Raw genomic sequence first — 26,985 nt, 5'->3', positions numbered from 1 at the left:
AGGAGAACTGAGGAGTAAACAACTCTCTGTTCATTCCTATTGCACTGACATTGGGCTGTTTTCCAGGTTGTCACTCATGCGCAGGCACAACCCTATTTAAAGATGGGCTGGAGCACCGAACTGCTCAAAAGTTGGAGAAGAGAGGAATGCACAGGATGTTTGATGACTTTGGGGCCATCATCACCCCCATCCTCTTCCTTTTTGCCTTGAGGCCTGGCTGGGTATGTGCTAATAAATTATATTATAATTATATGTGTGCCATCTGGTGAAGAAAGCAATGGGATCTGCCACATGCCAAATAATGCGTATGGTTCTGGTTGCTGCTCCTAGGGAGAAAAAAAATCATATAATTGGAAAAGTTGCAGGAGTGGGCAAAATGATGAAAAAGTTGCAGGAATGCATGGCTACAGAAGTTAGAGAAACTTCCCTGCAAGGAATATTTATTTTGAAAACAGGCGAGTAAGCAGCATTACCATGCTTTTTTTGTGTGAGAAAAAGTGTATAGGCCCCATCTACTCTGCCTTAAAAGGCCATTTCCACACATCTGTCTAAAATCCATATTGAACTGAATTGTATGGCAGTGTGGACTCAGATATCCCAGTTCAAAGCAGATATGGTGGATTATCTGCCTTGATATTATGGGTTATCCGGCCATGTGGAAGGGCCCTGAGACAATTTCATCATGCATTTTGACATGCATTGAACTGCTTTATATGGGGTTTTAGATGGCTTTAAAGGTGAATTTGTTTATTTATCGTGTCAGAAGCAAATTAAGAATACAGTTATAATGTATTTTAAAAACCCACCAACAAAGTTAAAAACTTGTCATGATGCTAAATGTACTTTGATCAGAAGCTGGCCACTTGGAGTGCCTTTGGTGTTGCTGTAAGAAGGTTCTTCATTGTGTATGTGGCAGAGCTCAGGCTGCATTGTAGTAAATGATCTGTGGCTTGCTCTTCTCCACACTCGCATGTCATGGACTCCACTTTGTGGCCCCATTTCTTAAGGTTGGCTCTGCATCTCGTGGTGCCAGAGCGTAGTCTGTTCAGCCCAAAGTTGCCCAGTTTTCTGTGTGCCCAGGAAGGAGCCTCTCATTTGGTATCAGCCACCAATCGAGGTTTCGCGTTTGAGTTTACCACTTTTGGACTCTCACTTGCTGAGGTATTCCTGCAAGTATCTCTATGGATCTTAGGAAGCTGTTTCTTGATTTAAGGCATTGGTGTGTTGTCTGATATCTGAACAGAGGATGAGCCAGAGTTGTCACTGCCTTGGTCCTTTCACTATTGGTTGCTACTTCCCAGCAGATATCAGGTGGTGCAATACCGGCTAAACAGTATAATTTCTCCAGTAGTGTAGGGCGCAGACATCCTGTCATTTCTCATTAAGAGCTAATTCCACTGTTTTAACATGGTGAGATGTGTTCCACATTGGACATGCATACTCAGCAGCAGAGTAGTAAAGTGCAAGGGCAGATGTCTTCACTATGTCTGGTTGTGATCCCCATGTAGTGCCAGTCAGCTTTCATATGATATTATCTCTGGCATCCATTTTTGCTTGATAGTCAAGCAGTGCCTCTTGTAAGCCAGAGCACTATCCAGAGTGGCCTCCAGGTCTCTGAGTGTGCTGCAATGCTCCAGCGGGATTCTTTCTCAGATAGTCCTCAGAACTCAAGATGCTTGTCTGTTCTTAAGATGAAATGCACATGTCTGCGTTTTAGATAGATTAGGAATCAGCTGTAGACAGCTGATTGTCTCACACCAGAAGCAACTTGCAGTATGCAACCAAACAAAAGTGAATTAATAAAACCGAAGAACAATAAGGCTTTTAAGAACTGCTAGTCATAACACCTATGTTCTCAGTGTAATATATAAAGGTAAAGGTTTTCCCCTGACACTAAGTCCAGTCATGTCCGACTCTGGGGGTTGGACTCTGGGGGTTGGTTCTCATCTCCATTTCTAAGCCGAAGAGCCGGCGTTGTCTATAGACACATCCAAGGTCATGTGGCCAGCATGACTGCATGGAGCACTATTGGCAGAAGCTGGGGTTGACAGTGGAAGCTCACGCCGCTCCCCAGATTCGAACCTGTGAGCTTTTGGTCAACAAGTTTGGCAGCTCAGTGGTTTAACCCATTGCGCCACCCCCCCCCCCCCAGTGCAATATATATCTGTAATAAATTAGTAAATGTGGAGCATGAACAGGAGGGAACTGTTGCAGTCCAATTGTTAGTTCCAACTATTTATTTATTTATTTATTTCCAGCATTTCTACCTTGTCCTTCTCAACCCCTGAAGAGGGACTCGGGACGACTTACATCTGGTACAATTTGATGCCATTAAATATAACAAAGCAATATAACAACAATTAAAACAATAAATAGAACACTGATTAAAACAATAAAAACAGTATTAACTGTCATATCACCATTCCAGTCAAATTCCATATCCAAAGCTCTATTTATGCCTGCCGTCCAAAAGCCTGATCCCAGAACCACAACTTCAATTTCTTCCTAAAAGACAGGAAAGAAGAAGCCGATCTTATCTCATTGGGAAGTGAGTTCCACAGGCAGGGGGCTACAGCTGAGAAGGCCCTGTCTCTCGTCCCCGCCAGACGTATTTGCAATGCTGGTGGGAGCGAGAGCTGGGTCTCCCTGGATGATCTTAAACTGCAAGGCAGGATGTAGTGGGAGATGCGTTTTGGACAAGTAAGCTGGGCCAGAACCGTATAGAGCTTTATAGGTCAAAACCAGCACTTTGAATTGAGTTTGGAAGTGGATTGGACTAGTTGAAGTTTCTGAACAGTCTTCAAAGTCAGCCCCATGTAGAGTGCACTGCAGTAATCTATTCGGGATGTAACAAGAGTGTGGACCACTGTTGCCAGATCAGACTTCAGAAGGTACGGGCGCAGCTGGCACACAAGCTTTAACTGTGCAAAAGCTTCCCTGGCCACCGCTGAAACTTGAGGTTCCAGGCTCAGCGATGAGTCCAGAATCACTCCCAAGCTGCGAACCTGCGTCTTCAGGGGGAGTGTAACCCCATCCAACACAGACTGAAACCCTATGCCCTGTTCAGCCTTTCGACTGACTAGGAGGACCTCTGTCTTACCTGGATTCAATTTCAATTTGTTAGCCCTCATCCAGTCCGACACAGCGGCCAAGAACCGGTTCAAGGTCTGAACAGCCTCCTTAGTAACGGGTGGGAAGGAGTGACAGATTTGGACATCATCTGTGTACAGATAACATCGTACTCTGAAACTCTGGATGATCTCCCCCAGCAGCTTCATGTAGATGTTAAACAACATCGGGGACAGTACTGAACCCTGAGGGACTCAACAAGACAATGGTTGTGGAGTCTAACAGGTGTCACCCAATAACACCTTCTGGGACCGTCCCTCCAGGAAGGACTGGAGCCACTGGAGAGCAGTACCCCCAAGTCCCATTCCTGCGAGGCGTCCCAGAAGGATACCGTGGTCAACAGTATAGAAGGCCACTGAGAGGTCCTGCAGAACCAACGGGGACACACTCCCCCTGTCTAGCTCCCAACGTAGATAATCTACTAAGGCAACCAAGGCTGTTTCAGTTCCATGTCCTGGCCTAAAGCCAGACTGTGCTGGATCTAGATAATCGGTGTCTACCAAGAACCCCTGGAGTTGCGAAGCCAGAGGACACTTTCTAAAATGCTAAATTATACATCCCATTGTTTTAATTAGTCTGCTACAATTGTGATTAACAATGGAATTTATGTTAATAGGTAAGTTTTGGGTCTGATATAGGATGACTCTTCTTATGTTTTGATGAATGGATTAGCTGAGTGCAGCAAATCATACAGGTATAGGTAGGAGAGAGAAAGTGGGATATAAATAAAGATAATAATACATCTCAAAGTTCCCAGTTTCAAACCCCAGCATCTCAAGTGAGCACAGCAGTGCCAGCCTTGCCTCCATGTGCTTTGGATGTGTCTGAAGAGTATCAATGGGATGAAGACAAAATATCCCTAGAAAATGGAATCCCTACAAACAGTTATGTGTATCTCTATATGTGTATGCTTTCAAGTCACCCATTGACATGCCAGTCTGTTAATTTCCTAGGCAAGGAACACTTAGAAATGGTTTATCATTTGCTTCCTTTGAAGCAGTTTATGATCCAAGTGACTACTCTTCGCTTCCAAGATCAGACATGATGCTCCTAACTGACTTGTTGCTATGCAGGAAAAGCACAATCAAAGATGGCCATCTAACTCCAGAGAAAGAGGCTCCACTGTGATCCGAGGAGGCAGCCTATTCTGCTGCAAACATGTTTAGGTGAAATCTCTTTTTCTGAAATTTGAATCTCTTGCTCTGTGTCGTACTCTCCAGAGCAGCAAAAAACCAAGCTTGCCTCTTTCTCAATATGACATCCTTTCAAATATTTAATAATGGCTATCACATCCCTTCTCAACCTTCTCATCTTCAAGCAGATCTGGACACTGCAGATGGAGCCTAGAATTACATTAGCTTTTAAAGCTAATTTTATCTGTTTTCACTGTAATGAAGCAAGGCTTCATTAAGTGGCATGTGGTTCCAGACCTTCCAGGTGCCACTACCCCCTTGTACCCTGCTATCTGTTGGATAGAAATGCCTGAGCTTTTAATCTATGTGTTAAATACAGTTCTAGTGGAAATGTGATAATCACCTGGGAAATGACAGTGAGGGTATGATGAAATATCAGAGGGGACTGCAGAAATGGAACAGTCATAATATGAGATGTAGGACTAGAGGTTCTATTGTTAGTTCGTCCCTCACCGATGACAAGTCACCCAGTGGCTATAAGAGGAGAGTGGAATGTGAATCCTTTCTCTCTTCGTGTGATCTGTACCTGTGATCTGTGAATCACTGCTGAGTGAACCTCTTCGTGTAAATAGAAGTCAGTTTGTGGATCAGTACATCCTGAATTGTATTACTGAAAATTAAAGCCTCCTGTGGATTTGGGTGAACTGAATCATAGAATCATAGAATCATAGAATCAAAGAGTTGGAAGAGACCTCATGGGCCATCCAGTCCAACCCCCTGCCAAGAAGCAGGAATATTGCATTCAAATCACCCCTGACAGATGGCCATCCAGCCCCTGTTTAAAAGCTTCCAAAGAAGGAGCCTCCACCACACTCTGGGACAGAGAGTTCCACTGCTGAACGGCTCTCACAGTCAGTAAGTTCTTCCTCATGTTCAGATGGAATCTCCTTTCTTGTAGTTTGAAGCCATTGTTCCGTGTCCTAGTCTCCAAGGAAGCAGAAAACAAGCTTGCTCCCTCCTCCCTGTGGCTTCCTCTCACATATTTATACATGGCTATCATATCTCCTCTCAGCCTTCTCTTCTTCAGGCTAAACATGCCCAGCTCCTTAAGCCGCTCCTCATAGGGCCTGTTCTCCAGACCCTTGATCATTTTAGTCGCCCTCCTCTGGACACATTCCAGCTTGTCAATATCTCTCTTGAATTGTGGTGTCCAGAATTGGACACAATATTCCAGGTGTGGTCCAACCAGAGCAGACTAGAGGGGTAGCATGACTTCCCTAGATGTAGACACTATGCTCCTATTAATGCAGGCCAAAATCCCATTGGCTTTTTTTGTCACCACATCACATTGTTGGCTCATGTTTAACTTGTTGTCCACGAGGACTCCAAGATCTTTTTCACACGTACTGCTCTCGAGCCAAGCATCCCCCATTCTATATCTTTGCATTTCGTTTTTCCTGCCAAAGTGGAGTATCTTGCATTTGTCACTGTTAAACTTCATTTTGTTAGTTTTGGCCCATCTCTCTAATCTGTCAAGATCATTTTGAATCCTGCTCCTGTCCTCTGGAGTGTTGGCTATCCCTCCCAATTTGGTGTCGTCTGCAAACTTGATGATCCTGCCTTCTAACCCTTCATCTAAGTCATTAATACAGATGTTGAACAGGACCGGGCCCAGGACAGAACCCTGTGGCACTCCACTTGTCACTTTTTTCCAGGATGAAAAGGAAGCATTGGTGAGCACCCTCTGGGTTCGTCCATTTAACCAATTACAGATCCACCTCACCGTAGTTTTGCCTAGCCCACATTGGACTAGTTTCCTTGCCAGAAGGTCATGGGGGACCTTGTCGAAGGCCTTACTGAAATCCAGGTACGCCACATCCACGGCATTCCCTGCATCTATCCAGCTTGTAACTCTATCGAAAAAAGAGATCAGATTAGTCTGGCATGACTTGTTTTTGATAAATCCATGTTGACTATTAGCGATGACCGCATTTGTTGCTAAATGTTTGCAGACCACTTCCTTAAGAATCTTTTCCAGAATCTTGCCCGGTATCGACGTGAGGCTGACCGGACGGTAGTTGTTTGGGTCATCCTTTTTTCCCTGCTTGAAGATTGGGACCACATTGGCCCTCCTCCAATCTGCTGGAACTTCTCCCGTTCTCCAAGAATTCTCAAAGATGGTTGCCAATGGTTCCGAAATGACTTCCGCTAGTTCCTTCAATACTCTTGGGTGGAGTTGATCTGGCCCTAGGGACTTGAACTCATTTAGAGCAGCCAGGTATTCCTGGACGGCTTGTTTCCCAATTTGGGGTTGGATGTCCTCTAATCCCTCACCCACTCCATCTTGCTGAGGTTGAAGATGACTTTCTTTTTGTGAGAAGACCGAGGCAAAGAAGGTATTAAGTAGTTCTGCCTTTTCCCTATCCCCTGTCAGCCTTGCCCCATCTTCTCCTCAAAGAGGCCCTATCGCCTCCTTGTTTTTCCTTTTTCTACTGACATAAGAAAAGAAACCCTTTTTATTGTTTTTAATGTCCCTGGCAAGCCTGAGCTCGTTTTGTGCTTTAGCCTTGCGGACCTTTTCCCTACAGGTGTTGGCTATTTGTTTGAATTCTTCTTTGGTGATTTCTCCCTTTTTCCACTTCTTGTGCATGTCTCTTTTGTGTCTTAGCACAGTTAGAAGTTCTTTGGACATCCATTCTGGCTTCTTTGCACTTGTCCTATTTTTTCTCTTTGTTGGCACGGTTTGCAATTGCCCCTTGAGTATTTCACTCTTGAGAAACTCCCATCCATCCGTAACTCCCTTGTCTTTTAGTATCTGTGTCCACGGAATGCTGCTCAGTGTTTCCTTCATTTTTTGGAAATCAGCTCTCCTAAAGTCCAAAATGCGGGTTTGACTTGTCTTAGTTTTGTACCTCAAATTGTCTTCCTTTGTACCTCAAATTGCAGGAGCACATGGTCACTTGCCCCTAAGGATCCTACCACTTCAACCGCATCGATCAGGTCCTCCGCATTTGTTAGGATGAGATCAAGAGTAGCCAATCCCCTTGTTGCCTCTTCTACCTTCTGGACCATGAAATTGTCTGCAAGGCAAGCGAGGAATTTGTTGGACTTTGTACTCTTGGCCGAGTTTGTTTTCCAGCAAATATCGGGATAGTTGAAATCGCCCATGACTACTACATCTCTTCTCTGTGCCTGTTTGGTCAACTGTTGGCAGAAGACTTCATCAAGTTCTTCCTCTTGGCTTGGAGGTCTGTAGTAGATGCCTACAACAAGATCTTTTTGAGTCCCAGTTCCCTTGATTCTTATCCAGATGCTTTCAAGCTGGTTTCCCGGATTGCTGTCTTGCATCTCTTCTGTAGCATAAGAGTTTTTTGACATATAAGGCTACTCCGCCTCCTCTCCCCTTTGTTCGGTTTCTGTGAAAGAGGTTACAGCCCTCGATGTCTACATTCCAGCGATAGGAGTCATCCCACCAGGTTTCAGTGATACCTATGATATCATATTTGTGGTTTTGTGCTAAAAGTTGGTGTTTGTCATGTTTATTTCCCATGCTCTGTGCATTAGTGTAAAGACATGTGAGCCCCTGAGATCTTCCCCTGAGTTGTTTAATTGGGATTATTGTGCTTTTGGTACTTAGTCCTCGTTGTGTTTGTGCAGCCCTCCGTTTAGCCTTCTGGCGGTTCCCTGACATTGTGGGTAAAGTAGTGTTCGCAAGGCTGTTGTCCCCCTCCCCCAGTGGGCCTAGTTTAAAGTGCGCCTAATGATGTTTGCGAGTCTGTGAGCAAAATGGTGTTTTCCTACTTGTGTGAGATGCACCCCATCCCATGCCAGTAGGCCATCCTCCTGGAAAAGCAGGCCATGGTCAAGGAAGCCAAAGCGTGCCTCCTGACACCATTTTCTAAGCGAGTTATTGACCTGTACTATTTTTCTGGCCCTTGTAGGACCGTAAGAATCCCGTAAGTTTATTAAACAGTGTGCAGGAAGAAGGTCAAAGTAACAATTATACTCTACTGAGAAGTTGATTAGGTATACTCTGCTATTAATGGACTCTACTGTCTTTGTTTGCTGCTGTAACATTTGTTTGTCCAGTGTGCAGCATTTCAGGGAGCTTGTGATTGGAAAACTATAAGTCACTTACCAGCATCCCGGACACTATCGACACAGACTTGAAGCCAGAAGAACTAAAGGAAAGAGTGTTCTCCAGCCCAGGCCAGTATCATTCATCATTCAGGAAGCTCTCGGTAACTTATCCCGTTGTTCCAAAGATAAATTTTAGATTTCAGACTTTAAGAATTTTAGGCTCTTTTCCATCTCAGTGAAATATTCCTGTTCAACCACCAGCACCAATACTGTTATTTACCCAAATGCCACCAATGTGCAGTGATTCATGAAACAGAAGAGAACAGCTTTCTGTCCCCTTTGAAAATCTGACATAAGAAAAACAATAGAAGTGGGGAGGGGGGAATCAGCAAGGGAATTTTCTCTGAATTTAAGATTTACAACTCACCCCAGCCTCCTAAAGCGTCTTCTAAATGTATAGGGTCTTTGTAACAACTACACAGCTGATTTGCTTGGATACAATAGCATGAATCATAACATGGCCCAGTGGTGTTCATGCCACATGTGTTGTAGCTGTTCCCTGGGGCCAGAACAGCTGCAAAGAAGGCAGCTGGCTTCTCATCCAGAAGGTTTCACTGGTCGTGGAGAAGATGATGTGAAGCAGAAAGAACATTCAGTGAGTAATTTCCCAGGTTCAGCTTGCTGGCGTTAAAGCAAAGACTTGTTTTGACTTGTGGGCTGAGCAGGTAGGATGAAGGTGTGGGGAGTAAAGGTATGGGGAGGTTGTCATGGATCTCTCCAGCAGAACATCTGATGTGCTAGATAGAAGTTTGAACAGCTGACCAGTCCACTCCATTCTGCACATAGTATCTATCTTCCTTAAAGGTATATAAAATATGTTGTCAAAGGCTTTCATGGCTGGAATCAGTGGGTTGCTGTAAGTTTTTTAGGCTGTATGTGCAAGCAGTATTCTCTTCTGATGATGTTTGGCTTGCATCTGTGGCTAATGGCATTTTCATAGGTCTGTTGGCAGTGAAGAGAGTGGAGTGCAGGCCCGTAGCCAGGATTTCGTTTCGGGGGGGGGGGGGGGGCTGAATTTTTTTCAGGGGTGGTTCGGGGGGGGGGGGGGCTGAGTCTGAGTGAAAGAGGGTCTAGCCTAGCAAACCTTTTGTATCATTACCCCATGCATATGGGATATATTGAGTATGGTGATCAGATCATGATATGAATAAACATAACAGTTTAAATAATGCACCATTAAGGCCTTTTCGCGAACCACCATGAAAATTTCGGGGTGGGGGGTGGGGGCTGAAGCCCCCCGAGCCCCCCCCCCCCGGCTACATGCCTGAGTGTATATATTATACCTGTGAAATAAAGTCCAGGGTGGGAGAAAGGACTCTTGCCTCTTTGAAGAAAGTGTGGATGTTGCAATTAGCAAGCTTGAATTAGCATTTGAGTAGCCATGTAGCTGCAAAGTGAACAAGTGAGGGTATTTGTTTTTAGATGCTTTCTAAGCTGGTTAATAAGTAACTTTTTTGCAAGTTATCTGGATAGAGATGGACAAAAGGGCCAATTCTGTCATGTGATGGCATTCGTCATACTCAGGTTTAAAATGATACGGTTTCACAACTTGTGGGAGGGGCTGAAATACCCCTTTGAGAAATGGTAATGCCCTATTACCTTCAATCAAAGCACCTTCAACAGATGGCCATCCTGTCTCTGAATCATCATCATCATCATCATGAAAATATGTTCCTAGTTTGCAAGTGTTGATTTCCTGTTTATTTGTGGAGTCCTTACTTTGAAAGTAGTAGTGTACTTCAGAAACTTTATTTTTGTGCCCACAAACTACGTTAAATGGGTGGAGACTCTACGAGATATTCAGTAATTGAGAAACTAGAGCAAAATGTGCTCGAGCAGGATGATGTCCCTCCTGCAAAACAAATTTTGTGCAGTTTCATCAACTTTTTCCATGTGTTTATGATAGAACTACTTAGGTAATCCCATTGATAACCCAGGATCAAAAATCATAGTCAATTAGGAGAGGAGGGGTTTCTTTCCACAAAGAAAATGGGGGAGGAAGAGTGGGTGGGCAACTCTCTACAACAGTGGTTCTCAACCTGGGGTCCCTAGATGTTTTTGGCCCTCAACTCCCAGAAATCTTAACAGCCGGTAAACTGGCTAGGATTTCTGGGAGTTGTAGGCGAAAAACATCTGGGGACCCCAGGTTGAGAACCACTGCTCTACAATGTGATGGCAAACAGAGAACTCCTGAATAAAGCGGATAGTTTGCTAGTGTGTGGCGGAGGTCAGAAACCATCCATTTAATTTCAAAGCGGAGTATGCCTGTGCTGTGTGGTAAACCTATTCTTCCAAAGACTTGACATGTTCAGTGGGATGAAGGGGGGAGTATTTAGTCAGACACCAATTGTACAAGATCTCCCACTTAAAAAGATGAGAGAGGCCTGTAATTGACATCATAGGTGGACCTCAACTATGAGAGACAACATGAGAAAACACATCCAGAAAATCACATTGTCTGATTTGTATCGAATTTATTTGAAAACTATGGTGGAAAATAAGTATTTGGTCACCTACAAACAAGCAAGATTTCTGGGTCTCACAGCCCTGTAGCTTCTTCTTTGAGAGGCTCCTCTGTCCTCCACTCTTTACCTGTAGTAATGGCACCTATTTGAACTTGTTCTCAATATAAAAGACTCCTGTCCGCTATAGTGAAGGCCAAAGAGCTGTCGAAGGACACCAGAAACAAAATTGTCGCCCTGCACCAGACTGGGAAGCCTGAATCTGCAATAGGCAAACAGCTTGGTGTGAAGAAATCAACTGTGGGAGCAATAATTAGAAAATGGAAGAGATACAAGACTAATGATAATCTCCCTTGATCTGGGGCTCCATGCAATATCTCACCCCGTGGGGTCAAAGGGATCACAAGAACAGTGAGCAAAAATCCCAGAACCACACGGGGGAACCTAGTGAATGACCTGCAGAGAGCTGGGACCAACGTAACAAAGGCTACCATCAGTGACACACTATGCCACTAGGGACTCAGATCCTGCAATGCCAGACGTGTTCCCCTGCTTAAGCTACTGCATGTCCGCGGCCTATTGAGGTTTGCTAGAGAGCATTTGGATGATCCAGAAGAGTATGGGAGAATGTCATATGGTCAGATGAAACCAAAGTTGAACTGTTTGGCAGAAACACAACTCATCGTGTTTGGAGGAGAAAGAATGCTGAGTTGCATCCAAAGAACACCATACCTACTGTGAAGCACGGGGGTGGCAACATCATGCTTTGGGGCTGTTTCTCTGCAAAGGGACCAGGGTGACTGATCCGTATGCATGAAAGAATGAATGGGGCCATGTATCATGAGATTTTGAGTGCAAACCTCCTTCCATCAGCAAGGGCACTGAAGATGAAACATGGCTGGGTCTTTCAGCATGGCAATGATCCCAAGCACACCGCCAGAAGGAGTGGCTTCGTAAGAAGCATTTCAAGGTCCTGGAGTGGCCTAGCCAGTCTCCAGATCTCAACCCTATAGAAAACCTTTGGAGGGAGTTGAAAGTCCGTGTTGCCCAGCGACAGCCCCAAAACATCACATCAGGAGATCTGTATGGAGGAATGGGCCAACATACTAGCAACAGTGTGTGCCAACCTTGTGAGGTCTTACAGAAAATGTTTGACCTCTGTCATTGCCAATAAAGGATATATAACAAAGTATTGAGATGAACTTTTGTTATGGACCAAATACTCATTTACCACCATAATAATCTATCTTCTATATATATATATAAATGCTCTGTGCATAATGAGTACCTTAAAAACAAAAGAACCAATGAACGAAATCACACCAAATTTGGCAATAAAATGTCTCACAACACAAGGAGTGACCATCACTCCAAAAATTATGATTTTGTCATTTGGGAGTTGTAGTTTCTGGGATTTATAGTTCACATACAATCAAAGAGCATTCTGAACTCCATCAATGATGGAATTGAACCAAATTTGGCACACAGAACTCCCTTGACCAACAGAAAATACTGGAAGGGTTTGGTGGGCATTGATCTTGAGTCTGGGAGTTGTAGTTCACCTATATCCAGAGAGCACTGTGGACTCAAACAATGATGGATCTGGACCAAACTTGGCACAAGCACTCAATACACCCAAATATGAACACAGATGGAGTTTGGGGGAAATATACCTTGACATCTGGGAGTTGTAGTCACTGGGATTCACAGTTCACCTACAACCAAAGAGCATTCTGAACCCCACGAACAACAGAATTGGGGAAAACTTCCCACACAGAACCCCCATGAACAACAGAAAATACTTAAGGCCATTCAATCCAATTCCCTTCATCAGGGCAAGAAAACATAATCAAAGTCCTCCTGACAAAGAGCCATCCAGCCATAGATATAGATAGATAGATGGATGGATGGATGGATAGATAGATAGATAGATAGATAGATAGATAGATAGATAGATAGATAGATAGATAGATAGATAGATAGATAGATAGATAGGGAGTTGTAGTTGCTGGGATTTATAGTTCACCTACAATCAAATAGCATGATACTTTCCTCCCCCCACGGTATCAGCCCCTTGCATTCATTAAATGTTGCTCTTTGTTCCTCCCCTAGGTGGCAGCACAAGCTTGCTTGTACCCATGCCAGTGTTCCACGCAGACACTCCAGTGTCCTGCTGGCACCAGTTTGCTGCTGGACGGCTGCGGATGCTGCAAAGTATGTGCCAGGCAGCTTGGCGAGCTTTGCTCTTTGCAGAAGCCTTGCGATCACCATAAGGGTCTCTACTGCGACTTTTCCAAAATCCATAGAGACAATGGCATTTGCTTAGGTGAGCTGCTTTCATAGTGTTTCTCTGCCATAGAAGACCTTTGTCATTTGTTATTTTCTAAGAGATGTAACATTTTTATTTACAAGGGCATCAGTTTTGATTGAAGATTAAGAAAAATATTTTCCCAGGAAATGGAATTCAGCAGTACATACAGGACTTCACCCTTTCATTTCAAACATCACATTTTGTTAAAACTTTTGTAAAACATGTCATGTAACCTTTCATATTTTGTGGCTATTGTTAGACAAATATGGATAACTGTATTTATTAATGGAAAACATAAACTGATTTATCATTCCACAGAAGTGCTAGAACAAAGAAAATACCGCTAGTGCTCTCCCAGGAAAAAAGAATTCAATAGTGCAAAAATCAAGATTTGGGAATCTAAAATCAAGATTTGGAAATGCTTTTCTTTGCTTGACTATGCCATGTTTGACTTATTTTAAAATAAGAACTAATGACTTATTTAGGGCCCTTCCACACAGCTGTATAACCCAGGGTGCTTCCACACAGCCCTTTATCCCAGAAGCATCCACGTTTAAAAAACATGGATGTTCCTGGACCCCTATCCACACACACCCCAGAAAGTGTGTGCTTTCTGGGGTGGGTATCCAGATGTTCTTCCAGGAATGGCCTGGGAGATCACCTAGAGCAGGGGTCCTCAAACTATGGCCCGGGGGCCAGATACGGCCCTCCAAGGTCATTTACTCAGCCCTCGCTCAGGGTCAACCTAAGTCTGAAACGACTTGAAAGCATACAACAACAACAATCCTATCGCATCAGCCAACACTTCCCATTGAAATACTAATAAGTTTATATTTGCTAAAATTGTTCTTCATTTAAATTATTGTATTGTTTTAAAATGTTTTTTGAACTACAAATAAGATATGTGCAGTGTGCATAGGAATTCATTCATGTTTTTTTCAAATTATAATCCGGCCCTCCAACAGTTTGAGGGACTGTGACCTGGCCCTCTGTTTAAAAAGTTTGAGGACCCCTGACCTAAAGACTCAATCCCCCTCCCCCAAAGCCCTAACCCCCCTTTTAAAAGTAAGGAAAACTTACCTGGCCTCCAGTAGAGTGTTGCCAGAGCTCTCCCAGCACGTAGAAATGACGATTTCCCCTGAAGCAAATATATGGTTCCAAAGTACTTACAAAACTGGGGCCCCCTGGAGCTTTGTTTCTAAAATGTTTCTAAAGTATACTTAATAAAAAAACTTGTTACTAAAATGAGACTAATAAAATTTCATTACTATTTTGTTACAGTAATTGCGCATGCGCATTAATGCAATAATTACTATTAATGGGGAAACTCCTATCCCCCTCATTTTAAAGTTATTGGGATGAAACTTGCTTCAATGGTAGAACACATTTACCACTTTTAAGTCACCAAATTTCAGAATGTTTCACTTATCCGCGGATTTTGGCAAATTTTCAAAGTTTTTATAAACAACATTTTTTTCAAAAAACTACAAGAGCTGTCTACTTGACTTTTATTTACAATGCACAAGATAACCAGGGCATCAATCCCCAGAAGTTTTAGAAAGATTCACACATGTACAGATGTTTGGGGATTTTGAAAAGTTTAGACCAAAACAATTTATCTCCCCAAAAGTGACAACAGCAATCCCCTTGAATTGTCTTTATGCACACAACCGCAGAACTTTTATTTATTATTAGACTGACTCTAAACCACTGGCTGGCTACCCCCCACAGTGCCTTCCTTATGGCAATGGTCCAAAATAAATGGAATGGTTTTCAAAGCACTTCATGTTCTCTTGGCTTTGCCAAAGTGGCTGCAGGCAGCTATCATTTGGGTCCTTCAGCCCTGATTTGGGTCCTGAGCATCATTGCATTCTGGGAAATGTAGTTTATGGCAGGGCCTTTTGCAGTCTGCCACCGGGGGTCAAGCTTTCCAAAACTACATTTTAGATGGCTGTGTCCTCAATCTCCATTAACTTTAGTCCCAATCACAGCACCTTCCTTATGGTGATAATGGGGCATAACTCCAAAGAAAAAGAATTGGTTTTTTTAAACACTTGGCTTCTTAATGGTTATACTGAAAATTAAACTGACCTTGGAAGACATCTGAATGTTACAGAACATTAACAAAAAATATTGGTGAAAGTTTAACTTTTTAAATGTATGGAATATTATTTTTTTAATAATAATAATAATTAGTATTTTTAAATTGGTATGGAATATGTGCAATTTGACTATGGATTGGCCTTTAGACTATGACTTTGGATGACATGATTCATTGAAATGTATTTTTATTATGCTTATTATGCTTTAATGTTTAACTTATGTTTTAACTGATATTGTATGTTTTAATGCCCTGTGGAGGTGCAATTGTAAGCCGCCTTGAGCGCCCCTCAGGCTAGAGAAAGGCAGGATATAAATAAGGTAAATAAATAAATAAATAAATAAATAAACCACCTTTCCTATAAGTTTCAAATATCGCTTTGTATGCACGAATTTTATGATTTTTTAATGAAATACGATTTTAAAATGAAATTATGCACAAGCCTAATATATATATGTATATATTGCCTAGGACAGAAAAAATGTATAAAGGTTATTTCATTATAACTGAATCGGTAACATGCTATTAGTACTCTTGTGTTGAAAATGTTGCGATTTTGAGTATTTAAATGCATTTAAAATGCTCAATGTCTACTTCAAGTATCAGACTTATAATTTAAAAAAGAGTGAAATAAAAAAATGATGGTACCAGTTTCCAAGTAGATGGTGTTAAATTGGCTGTTGTGGCCATTTCCCTTACTAGAAGAACTGTTGTTGTTGTTGTTGTTATTATTATTATTATTATTATTATCGTCATCATTATATGTATTTATTTATATCCCACTTTATGTCTCCCGAAGGGGACTCAAAGTGACTTAATATAAAAGCATTAGCACCATTTAAAATATACAAATAAGCAAACATTAAAATGGAATTAAATTTAAACAGTATTTTAAAAATTCACAGTTTATTTATTTATTTATTTACAGTATTTATATTCCACCCTTCTCACCCTGCAGGGGACTCAGGGCGGATTACAGTGTACACATATATGGCAAACATTCAATGCCAATTTGACATACAACCTATACAGACATAAACAGAGGCTGTTTAACTTTTTCTGGCCGCCAGGGGAGCTGTCACTTTCATCGTCCATCTGCGACACTGATGAAGTACTTCCACATTCCCCGCTGGAGTGCTTTGCTGGAGTCTTTTTTTAATGGCCTCATAAATTAGTTAATTTAGCCTCCCCACACAAGGTGGTACCTAATTTTCCTACTTGACAGATGCAACTGTCTTTCGGGTTGCAAAGGTCGACAACAGGCTACACAATTGGTTGGAAGCCCACTCCAACCTGGGCTGGCTTCAAACTCATGACCTTTTGGTCAGAGTGATCTTAATGCAGCTGACACTCAGCCAGCTGCGCCACAATTTAAAAACCATTCAAACATATTCAGTGCATATTCAAAGTTAAAAACCACTGTTCTGAGCAGAAGCTGGACTTCCATGTATCAGAGGCCTGTACTGGTGTAAGTAGGAAGCTGCAACTGGTAGCTTACAAGGACCTTTCCACCCATTTGTGGCTGGCAGTGGGACATTGGTGGGACAATAGACCTATCAAAGGTCCATTCCCCCAAACTTTATTTCACACATATCATATAGACATTAGGGGTGTGCAAATTTTTTTGTTAGCTGTCATAATTTGTTTAATTTTTTGTTAGCTATCAAATTCATTTAATTCATACTTACGAGGTGATATCCAACACATGGGCCCACACCAGAAACTTAAGAATCAAAACTCACCCAATACATTTGGTCTTTGTAAACCTTGGAAGCCTCCCAAAGTCAGTTTGATGTTCAACGCAAGGAAGCAAAGCAAAGCCAAAAAGGCTGCTTTTCCTCTATAAATTAATGGAAGTAGCAGGGAGAAAGCAGAGTTTGCTGGAAAAGAGACCAAGAAAGCACAGAATTTGGGAAATGTTGTCTGGGAAGGCGAGGAGCCCTATGCTAAAGAATGCCAGGCCCTGCCCTGAACTACATTTCCCAGAATTCTGCTCAGCCTCAGAAAGGAGCAGGAGAGGTGTGTCCCTCTGTCACAGCAGTCAGTCAGAGTTCCAATAAATGGTTTAATCTGTAAATAGGGGGACTGGCTGAGACTTCCAGTAAGTAAATCTCTGTGCTGGGCTGGGAAGAAATCTCTAAATAGCACGTTTATTGGTTAATAGGAGAGAGACACTTTGAATGAGATAGCTGTTCTTGCTTTAAAAAAGGTTTTGTGAAATCAGTAGATGTATGAATCTGTCAGGATCCTGTTTCCAGGCCCTTGGTTTTGGCGCTGAAAACCAGGGTCCTGACATCAGGCCCTGATAAGGAATCTGCAGCTGGCGGCCTTGGAAGAAGACTGTTGGCTGTTGGCGGGAACATTGCGCAGGGTTTTGGCTTGGCGGGAACTGTTATTTCAAATGTGGGTGTGGGTGTATATAAGGAGTGACCAGCCACTGCTGGTCAATCTCAGCTTTCTGTATGTTCATGTGTCCAGTAGTAAAGTTCTTTGCTGATAACGGATGGAGGTCCTGTGTTGTGTTTGGGAACATCTACTGTGAGCTGACATTTAAGCTGAGATTCCTTGCACCATCCCACGTTCGCAGTGAGGTGCCACTATGGATGAGGATGAAGTCCCAACGGAGGAGGAGAACCCCCTCCTCGGAGCGGTGGGAGATGAACAGGGCTCACCTTTCGGGGAGGCAGAGGCAGAGCTGGAAAGGGTGACGGCCTTAGCATCGTCGATCGCTTACGCTTGGCCCAACGGGGTGACCCAGAGGTGAGTGAAAGGCCCGAGAGAAGCCATGAGAGGAAGCAGCAACCTGGAGTTCCCCTCCCCCCAGAGGATGGAATATCTGGAAGAGAGGGTAGCAGCTATGGAGACCACCCTGGCTATGATGTTGAGGCTAATGGAGCGCCTGGCCCCTCTGGTGGAGGAACCACGGACCCAAGCGGAGTCACTATGGAGCATGAGTGAGAGGAGTGAACGGGAACCCGGAGCACGCCCCAAGGCCCAGACGAGCTGGGGCCGAGGGGCAGAGAGCGACGAGGAAGGAGGAGGGCCGCGGGGAGCCACAGCCACCCACCAAACTACACCCCTGGTGCACCTGGCCGGAGCCGGGCGTGGCACATTTATAGAACCTTCCGAATCCCCCTTGGGAGCCCTGTACTGTTCAGACGAAAGAAGGACGGCTCTCTGAGGCTGTGCATAGACTATAGGGGGCTAAATACCGTGAGCACAACCACCAGCTACCCTTTGCCCCTAACCAAGGATTTGCTATTGAGGCTGTCAGAAGGCAGGGTGTTCACAAAACTGGACCTGGTGGAGGCTTACCACAAGTTGCGAATTAAGCCAGAGGACAGATGGAAGACTGCTTTCTCCTGCGTCCTGGGGTTATTCAACTACTGTGTCTGCCCATACGGGTTAAGGGGGGCCGGGGGAGCATTTATGCAGAAGATCAATGAGGTACTGCACCCGTTATTGTATCGTGGGGTGTACTGCTTTGTAGACGATGTAATCATATTCAGCCGAAATATGTCTGACCATATCCAACTGGTGAGGGAGGTGCTCCAGAGGTTGAGGGAGGCAAAACTGTTTGCCAAACTGCCCAAGTGTGAGTTCAACAAGGAACAGAAAGATTTCCTAGGGTATAGGATTTCACATAAGGGTGTCTCGATGGACCCTACGAAAGTAGATGATGTGAAAAATTGGGAGCCCCCAACAACGCGCAAGCAGTTGCAATCCTTCCTGGGATTTGCAAACTTTTATAGATCGCTCATCAAAGACTTTGCCCAACTCACTCTGCCCCTCACTGAGTTGTTGAAGACCAAGGGGAGGGGAGAGACGACCATGGTGCGGTCCCCAGAGGCAAGGTTAGTCTGGTCGGCATAATGCCAAGAGGCTTTTGAGAAACTAAAGCATAGATTTATAGAAGAGCCAATCCTGACCCATCCTGATACGGCCAAACAATTCATAGTCCACTGCGATGCCTGAGACTGGGCGTATGGAGCAGTGTTGATGCAGAGGGATTCGGGAGGCACGTTGAAGCCATGTGGGTTCTTATCAAAAAAATTCACTGAAACAGAGAGAAATTGGCCGATTTGGGAGAAGGAGGCGCTAGCTATATTAAAGGCCTTAGAGTGTTGGAGGCACCTATTGGAGGGGAGCGGTGTGCCTTTCGAGGTGTGGACCAACCATAAAAACTTACAATACATCACTTCACCCCAGAAGTTGTCAGCTAAACAGATAAGGTGGGCTCAGTATTTCAGTAGGTTCGATTTCAAGCTCAAATTCTTCAAGGGGAAGGAAAATGTCTTAGCGGATACGCTCTCCCGTATGCCGCAACATGAGGGGGGAGAGAAAAGCCCGAGCGGGTGTCTTATCTCAGAACGGGGCATGACAGTGCTGACCCAGACACAAGCAGAGCGCAGCCAGAAACTCACTGGAATAGCAGGTGAAGGGAGTGAAGGATGGGAGGAGGAGCTGAAGCAGGCATACCAAGGAGATGAATGGCTCAAGGGAAACAAGGAATGAGTGGAGTGGAAGGACGGATTGGGGTTCGTGAACAGGAAATTGTATATCCCCGGGAGCTTGCGGGGGAAGATAATGGCAAGGTGTCACGATAATAAAGGCGTAGGCCATTTGGGAGTCACAAAAACAACGAAGCTACTGGCACGGCAATGCTGGTGGCCAGGGATGAGGGGCGACACCAAAACATACATATCTCAGTGCGACACATGCGCCAGGAACAAGGTCCCTACACGGAAACCCACAGGGCTGTTACAAAAGGTGGCGAACCCCTCGAGGCCGTGGAGTTCTTTTGCCATTGACTTTGTGGGTGAACTCCCAGTCAGCAGAGGCCAGCGCTATATCTGGACAGTCCTGGACTTGTTTTCTAAACAGGCACACTTCATTGCACTGTCCAAACTCCCATCCGCAGAGAAACTGGCGGAGCTGTTCAAAAGCACGTCTATCGCTTGCATGGGTGTCCAAATCAAGTCATAAGTGACAGGGGGGTCCAATTCACTGCGAGATTTTGGGGGAAGTTCATGCAGTTATTAGGAGCTGAGAGGAATTTAAGCTCAGCTTTCAACCCTATGACGAACGGGGGAGTCGAATGCACACAGCAAACGTTGGGGCTCTTCCTAAGGGCATACACAAACCATCGCCAGTCCGATTGGGTGGATCTCCTCCCATACGCAGAGGTAGCATATAACGGAGCTCCTCACGCGGCGACCGGAAGGTCCCCATTCGAGGTGGTTTATGGCCAGGATGTAGCCCCGTTGCCAAGGCTGCCCGACTGGGGCAAGGGAGAACACCTGGATAGTGAGGAATGGGTGACCAAGGCAAAGTCCAGCTGGGAGGAAGTGGTAAAGTCGCTGCGAGAAGCCCAGAGAAGAAATAAACTATTCGCCGACCGGAAGCAGAGGGACGGGGATAAACTGGAGGAAGGCGAGTTAGTTTGGTTATCCACAAAAAACATTAAACTGGACGCCCCGTCCAGAAAATTGTCCCCACGTTACATAGGTCCGTTTAGAATCTCTAATAAAATCAATGAGGTCACGTACAAGTTACGGCTGCCTAAGGATTTGGGTAAAGTACACCCTGTATTTCACTGTAGCCTGTTGAAAAAGTATCAGGGACCGCTCGATAAAGAAGGACTATAGACATGTTTGACGTTTCCGTTCCAGGAAGAAGAGGAGGAGGACACCATGTCAGGATCCTGTTTCCAGGCCCTTGGTTTTGGTGCAGAAAACCAGGGTCCTGACATCCGGCCCTGATAAGGAATCTGTATGTTCATGTGTCCAGTAGTAAAGTTCTTTGCTAATAATGGATGGAGGTCCTGTGTCGTCTTTGGGAACATCTACTGTGAGCTGACATGAATCTCTCTGAAAGTTATCTTATGTCATTGCATAGAAAATTTAAAGAGATAGCCCTTGTATTTTTTTAAAATGTTGTTTATAAAAACTTTGAAAAATTCCCAAAAATCCGCGGATAAGTGAAATGTTCTGAGACTTGATGGGCTAGCAGTGGTCAATGTGTTCTACCATTGTAGCAAGTTTCGCCCCAATAGCTGCAAAAATGAGGGAGGAAGGAGCCCCTGAAGTTTCCCCACTTGTGCAATTACTAGAATGGAAAAGTAACTCTTGTTATAGTAAATAAATTTTCATGAACAACACTTTAGAAACACTTTAGAAATGAAACACCGGCAACCCCTAATTTTGTAATGAGTTTTGAAACAATTTTTTCATCCATTGCACATGCCTAATAGACACTGGTGGGCAGCAGTGGAATCCTTGCTCACATGGACTTTCTCTCTCTCAGCTCATGAAGGAGCAACGTGTGACTTGATGGGGAAGATCTACTTTAATGGGGAGAACTTCCAGCCCAGCTGTAAGCTGCAATGCAACTGTATGGATGGGGCTATTGGCTGTATCCCCCTTTGCACAGATGGAGCCCGGCTCTCTCCCATTGACTGCCCTCTCCCTTACCAGGTGAAGGTGCAGAGCAAATGCTGCGAAGAGTGGCTCTGTGAATGGGGCAACTGGAAGAACCACAAGGGAAAGGATACCACAGGTGAGAAGGCCTGTATTTGGTAACAAATGCTTTACAAGTCATAGGAAGGATACAAGTTGCAGGTGTGAGGTCTTTAAGGTGCTGTTGTTTTTACTGTGATTTTTAATTCGTCTTTATCTCAGTCCATTATTCCATCTTATTTGAAGGCCTCCATCATTGCTCTGTTAGCAAAGAAGTTCCCTATTTATTATTTTTGAGACAACAGACCAGTGGCACTGTCTCACTTCCATCCTCATGAAGTGCCTTGAAAAACTGGTCTGCAGGCATATTATCATTTCTTGCCTTCCACATACATTTGATAAACATCGGTTTGCACATATAACTAAAAGATCGATGGAGGACGCCATTGCCATCATGCTTTACCCTGCTCTGACTCGTCTGGAACGACTGGGGAACTATGTGATGATGCTTTTTGAATGCTTTAGTTTCGTGTTCAACACAATTCTCCAACACAAACTCATGCATCTTGGATTGTCCTATTCAATATGTTCCTGGATTATGGATATCTTGTCTGGACATTCCCAGAGGGTGAGATTAAGTCACCATATCTCCCCAGCTAATCTCACTCTCAACACTGGGATGCCACAGGGCTGTGTGTTGAGTCCTCTGTTTTACACTTTGTACACATATGTTTGTACTATGTTCACCATACCAATATCATCACCAAATTTTCAGATGATACAACCGTGGTGGGCAGGGTGTAGCCAGAAAAAAAATTCGGGAGGGGTTGAAATTTTCAGGGGGGGGGGGTTGAAACTTTTGCGGGGGGGGGGTTGAAACCTGCCTCCTAGCTCATGCTGAAGCAAAGAGCACAGCAGAGGGCAGAGCAGCCTTCCATAGCCTGCAGCTCCGCCCCTGTCAACCACCTCCACCAAGTCTGGCCTCCTTAATGAGAACATTCAACACACACACCCCCAACTTGGTTGCTTCACTACATCAGCTATTGCTGCAAGTAATGACAGTGCTTGCAGTTCTGGAGGGACTCTTAATTTTTTGCATCTCATAGACTTAGCATGGGTATTTGGTTAACCAGTTAAAATTCATGAGTAAACCAGGTTTTTTTAAAAATCTGAAATATTTCGGGGGGGGGTTGAACCCCTAACCCCCCCCCCCTCACTACAGGCCTGGTGGTGGGGCTTTCTTATCTCTGAAGGGAGTGAGCCTGCCTGTCAGGATGAGGTGGGTCGGCCGTTCTTGTGGGGCAGGGACAACAATCCGGTTCTTAATATCAACAAGTCCAAGGAGCTCATAGTGGACTATAGGAAGAACAGAGCAGAAATCCAGTCCTTGGTCATAAGTGGAGTACAAAGTGGAGCAGGAGGCCAGTTTCAGGTTCCTCGTGTCACTGTGAAGGAGGATCTGACCTGGGGCAGTGTTAGTTAAGAAAGTCCAGCAGAGTTTGTAGAATTATCTGAGACTTTTAAGGAACCAACAACTGAATGAAAAACTGCTGGTGACTTTCCTCTTCTGTGCTCTAGAGAGTGTCCTAACCTACTGCATCTGCACATGGCTTGTTAACTGCACAGTGGCAGATAGGAAGGCACTCTAAAGAGTCACCATGACTGCATAGAGAAGTGGTTCTCAACCTGTGGGTCCCCAGATGTTTTGGCCTTTAACTCCCATAAATCCTAACAGCTGGTAAACTGGTCGGGATTTCTGGGAGTTGAAGGCCAAAACTCCTGGGGAGCCACAGGTTGAGAACCACTGGCATAGAGAATCATGGTTGCCCTCTTTCTCCCCTCTTTGGAAGAACTGTATAATTTCCGCTGCCTTAAGAAAGCTCAGAATATTCTATCTTACATGGCATAATCTTTAAAAAAATGTTACCATCTAGCATTTAATTTTGTTGGACATAGAATAAAGTTATTCAATGAATAAGCAGAAAGTGTCTACTATCCTGAATAACATTCATTCTTTAGCTGAGGCAACATAAACAGGATCAGAATATGTTTGCATATTTGTATATTTTAAATGGTTATGCTGATGCTTTTATGTTAAGCTGCTTTGAGTCCCCTTTGGGGGAGATAAAGCGGGATATAAATAAATAGCACAATCATCATCATCATCATCATCATCGTCATCATCATCATATGCTAATCACATTAGTTCTGTTATGGCTTTGATCACATGTGGGGAATCGGGATTCAGGATCACACAGATAACTAACTACCACGTGAACAGGAGAAAAGCTGGAAAGTCACCACTTCTCCAAGGTAGTTCTTTCCTTGCCTTACCCTGGCAAGGAAAGACAAGGCAGCAAAGGTCCTTTTCCCCTTCAGTTTTGCTGATGGAAACCTCTCTTTCGGTTTCAGTTTACAGGAACAAACCTGCGCACAAGGGCAAAGCCAAGAGCAAGGCCCATCGTAAGGTGAGCAGCCTCCAAAAGAACTGCTTGGTGCAAACCACCCAATGGAGCGCCTGTTCCAAGACGTGTGGGATGGGAATCTCAACCAGGGTCACAAACAACAACTCGCAGTGCCGCCTGGAAAAGGAGAGCAGGCTGTGCATGATCCGATTCTGCAACATCCCCTTGGAGAAGAGCATCAAGGTATTGATATAGAATCTAGACCGCAATACTTTGAGGATTCTGTCTGGCAAGGAATGCTAACAATTAATAACCAGTCTCTTTTCCTGGCCAACCAGAACAGAAGGAGGGCAATTCAAACTGTAACAATGAAACAGACCCTATTTAGCCTCTTGTAGGGGCACATGGGTTCGGACTTGCACTTTGGGGCAGGAGCCCACAAGTCTCCATCTCTGATCAGGATGAACAATAAAAGGCCTCTAACAATAAAAGGTCTTTGGCTGCTTTGTTGAGTTAATTTTAATCTGGAACTTTGGGTCCCCCGGTGGTGCAGTGGGTTAAACCGCTGAGCTTGCTGACCGAAAGGTTGGTAGTTCGAATTCGGGGAACGGGATGAGCTCCTGTTTTAGGCCCAGGTTCTACCAGTTATAAATACATTAAAACAATTCGCCATTTCATGTCATCCTCCAAGTCAGTCCATAGTCGTCAGTTCAGCTAGTCCAGGGGTCCTCAAACTTTTTAAACAGAGGGCCAGGTCACAGTCCTTCAAACTGTTGGAGGGCCGGATTATAATTTGAAAAAAAACATGAATGAATTCCTAAGCACACTGCACATATCTTATTTGTAGTGCAAAAAACACTTGAAAGCAATACAATAATTAAAACGAAGAACAATTTTAACAAATATAAACTTATTAGTATTTTAATTGGAAATGTAGACCTGTTTTTGGCTGATGATATAGGATTGTTGTTGTTGTTGTGTGCTTTCAAGTAGTTTCAGACTTAGGTTTACCCTGAGCGAGGGCCGGGTAAATGACCTTGGAGGGCCGTATCCGGCCCCCCGGGCCTTAGTTTGAGGACCCCTGAGCTAGTTTATTGAGGTGACTGCCTTTGTCCAAAGCGAATAGCTCTCTGCCAAGACTCAGGCGGTTTAAAGAAAAAGGAAAAGATATTTTACATTTAAGTATAAGGAAAAGTAAAAATATAGTTTATATATTTTAGATCTGAGAAATGAGTGCAATATATGAAAATTATGTAGAAACAATACATATTAGTTGCTCTCTTGGTTTTTTCCCTGACTATCTAGAGATGATGAGATTATATTCTTTATTACTTTCATACAATTCTTGGCCTTATGTCTCTAAGAAATCAAAATGAAAGGCTATTCTTAAAAGTAAGGGAAAATAGAAAATATAATGTATAAGTAAAGTGACAAAATATCTAAAAGAAATACTAATGGTCTAGGCCCAGAGGAGAAAAGAAGAAAAAGATGAGACAATAGAAGAAGAAAGAAGATCAACGAGAAAGACAAACGGAATTTTAAAAAATGAAAAAGAACCCAGATTATTTTTGTTTTTCCTAAGCAAAAGACATTGTGAATGGAACTGCTTTAAAAATAGAAATACTAATAACAATACTCTCCCCTTCCTCATTCTTGGATGTACATGGATAGACCTAACATATTAACAAAATTCCATAATCAACTTATACTTTCCCCCTATTCTTATGGTATAAAAGTGTGAAAATGAAATAAAAACAAACTTATCTATCCATCCATCTATCTATTTGCAGAAGGGAAGGAAGTGCATTAGGAATGCAAAGCCTCGCCAAGTAATGCGCTTTGTGTTCACGGGCTGTACCAGCGTCCGATCCTACCGGCCCAAGTTCTGTGGCCACTGCACAGACAGGCGATGCTGCACGCCGCTCACCACCAGCACCACCGAAGTTGAATTCAAGTGTCCAGAAGGGGACTCTTTTGTCCGCAAGATGATGGTCATCAAATCCTGTTCTTGCCACTATGATTGCCCCACAGAAAATGATATCTTCCTGGCAATCTACCGACGGCGAATGATTGGAGACCATGTCAAGCTGGAGAGGCAGTAATAGTAGCCAGAGTATGGAAAAGAGTTACATTTTGGACCACAACATTCAAGACTTCATCCCACTGAACATGTCAAGTCTTTGGAAGAGTAGGTTTACCATACAGCTCAGACATACTCCTTTTTGAAATTAAATGGATCGTTTTCCAACCTCCGTCACACACTAGCAAACTATCCATTTTATTCAAGAATTCTCCATTGATTTGCCATCTTATTGTAGAGAGAGTTGTTCCTGCCCACACTTCCTGCCCTCATTGTGTTTGAGGAAAGAACCCCTTTTTCTCCTGGACGATGATTTTTGTTCCTGGGTTATCAATAGCATTTCCTAATTGGTTCTATCATAAACACATGGGAAAAGTTTATGAAACTGCACAAACTTTGTCTTTGCAGGACGAACACCATCCTGCTAGAGCACATTTTGCTCTAGTTTCTCAATGATCCTCCTCTCTCACTCTCTCTCCTTCCATGGGGTTGGAAGAAGGAAGGAAGGAAGGAAGGAAGGAAGGAAGGAAGGAAGGAAGGAAAGAAGGAAAGAAGGAAGGAAAGAGAGACAGGAGGAGGAGGTAACACATGGCACACACAACACACAAAAGGAAAGAAGGAGGTAAGGAGAGGAGGAAGTAACACATGGCACACAATACACAGAAGGAAGGATGGATGGATGGATGGAAGGAAGGAAGGAAGGAAGGAAGGAAGGAAGGAAGGAAGGAAGGAGAGAAAGAGAGGAGGCGGCGGTAACACAGAGCAC

At 43.8% G+C, this 26,985-nt stretch overlaps 1 protein-coding gene across 1 annotated transcript; it reads left to right on the top strand.

Annotated features, from left to right (window-relative positions):
* The first annotated feature begins 63 nt into the window (after positions 1-63).
* LOC132781459 (CCN family member 2-like) lies at positions 64-26,602 on the top strand. Its single transcript, XM_067473656.1, has 5 exons — positions 64-221; positions 12,977-13,190; positions 21,583-21,834; positions 24,147-24,382; positions 25,930-26,602. Exons 1-5 carry the CDS (start codon positions 147-149, stop codon positions 26,239-26,241), a joined length of 1,089 nt encoding a protein of 362 aa, XP_067329757.1. The 5' UTR covers positions 64-146; the 3' UTR covers positions 26,242-26,602.
* The last annotated feature ends 383 nt before the right edge of the window (positions 26,603-26,985 follow it).

Source organism: Anolis sagrei, chromosome X (genome assembly GCF_037176765.1).
Source record: "Anolis sagrei isolate rAnoSag1 chromosome X, rAnoSag1.mat, whole genome shotgun sequence".
NCBI classification, from domain to species: domain Eukaryota; kingdom Metazoa; phylum Chordata; class Lepidosauria; order Squamata; family Dactyloidae; genus Anolis; species Anolis sagrei.
Note: the sequence above shows the minus strand (reverse complement) of the source record. Positions and strands in the feature narration are given on the sequence as shown.

Coding starts and splice junctions, on each gene's coding strand:
- LOC132781459 (XM_067473656.1), top strand. CDS start 147: ATGCACAGGATGTTTGATGACTTTGGGGCCATCATCACCCCCATCCTC. Junction 222..12,976: donor TTGCCTTGAGGCCTGGCTGG/GTATGTGCTAAT, acceptor TTCCTCCCCTAG/GTGGCAGCACAAGCTTGCTT. Junction 24,383..25,929: donor CCTTGGAGAAGAGCATCAAG/GTATTGATATAG, acceptor ATCTATTTGCAG/AAGGGAAGGAAGTGCATTAG.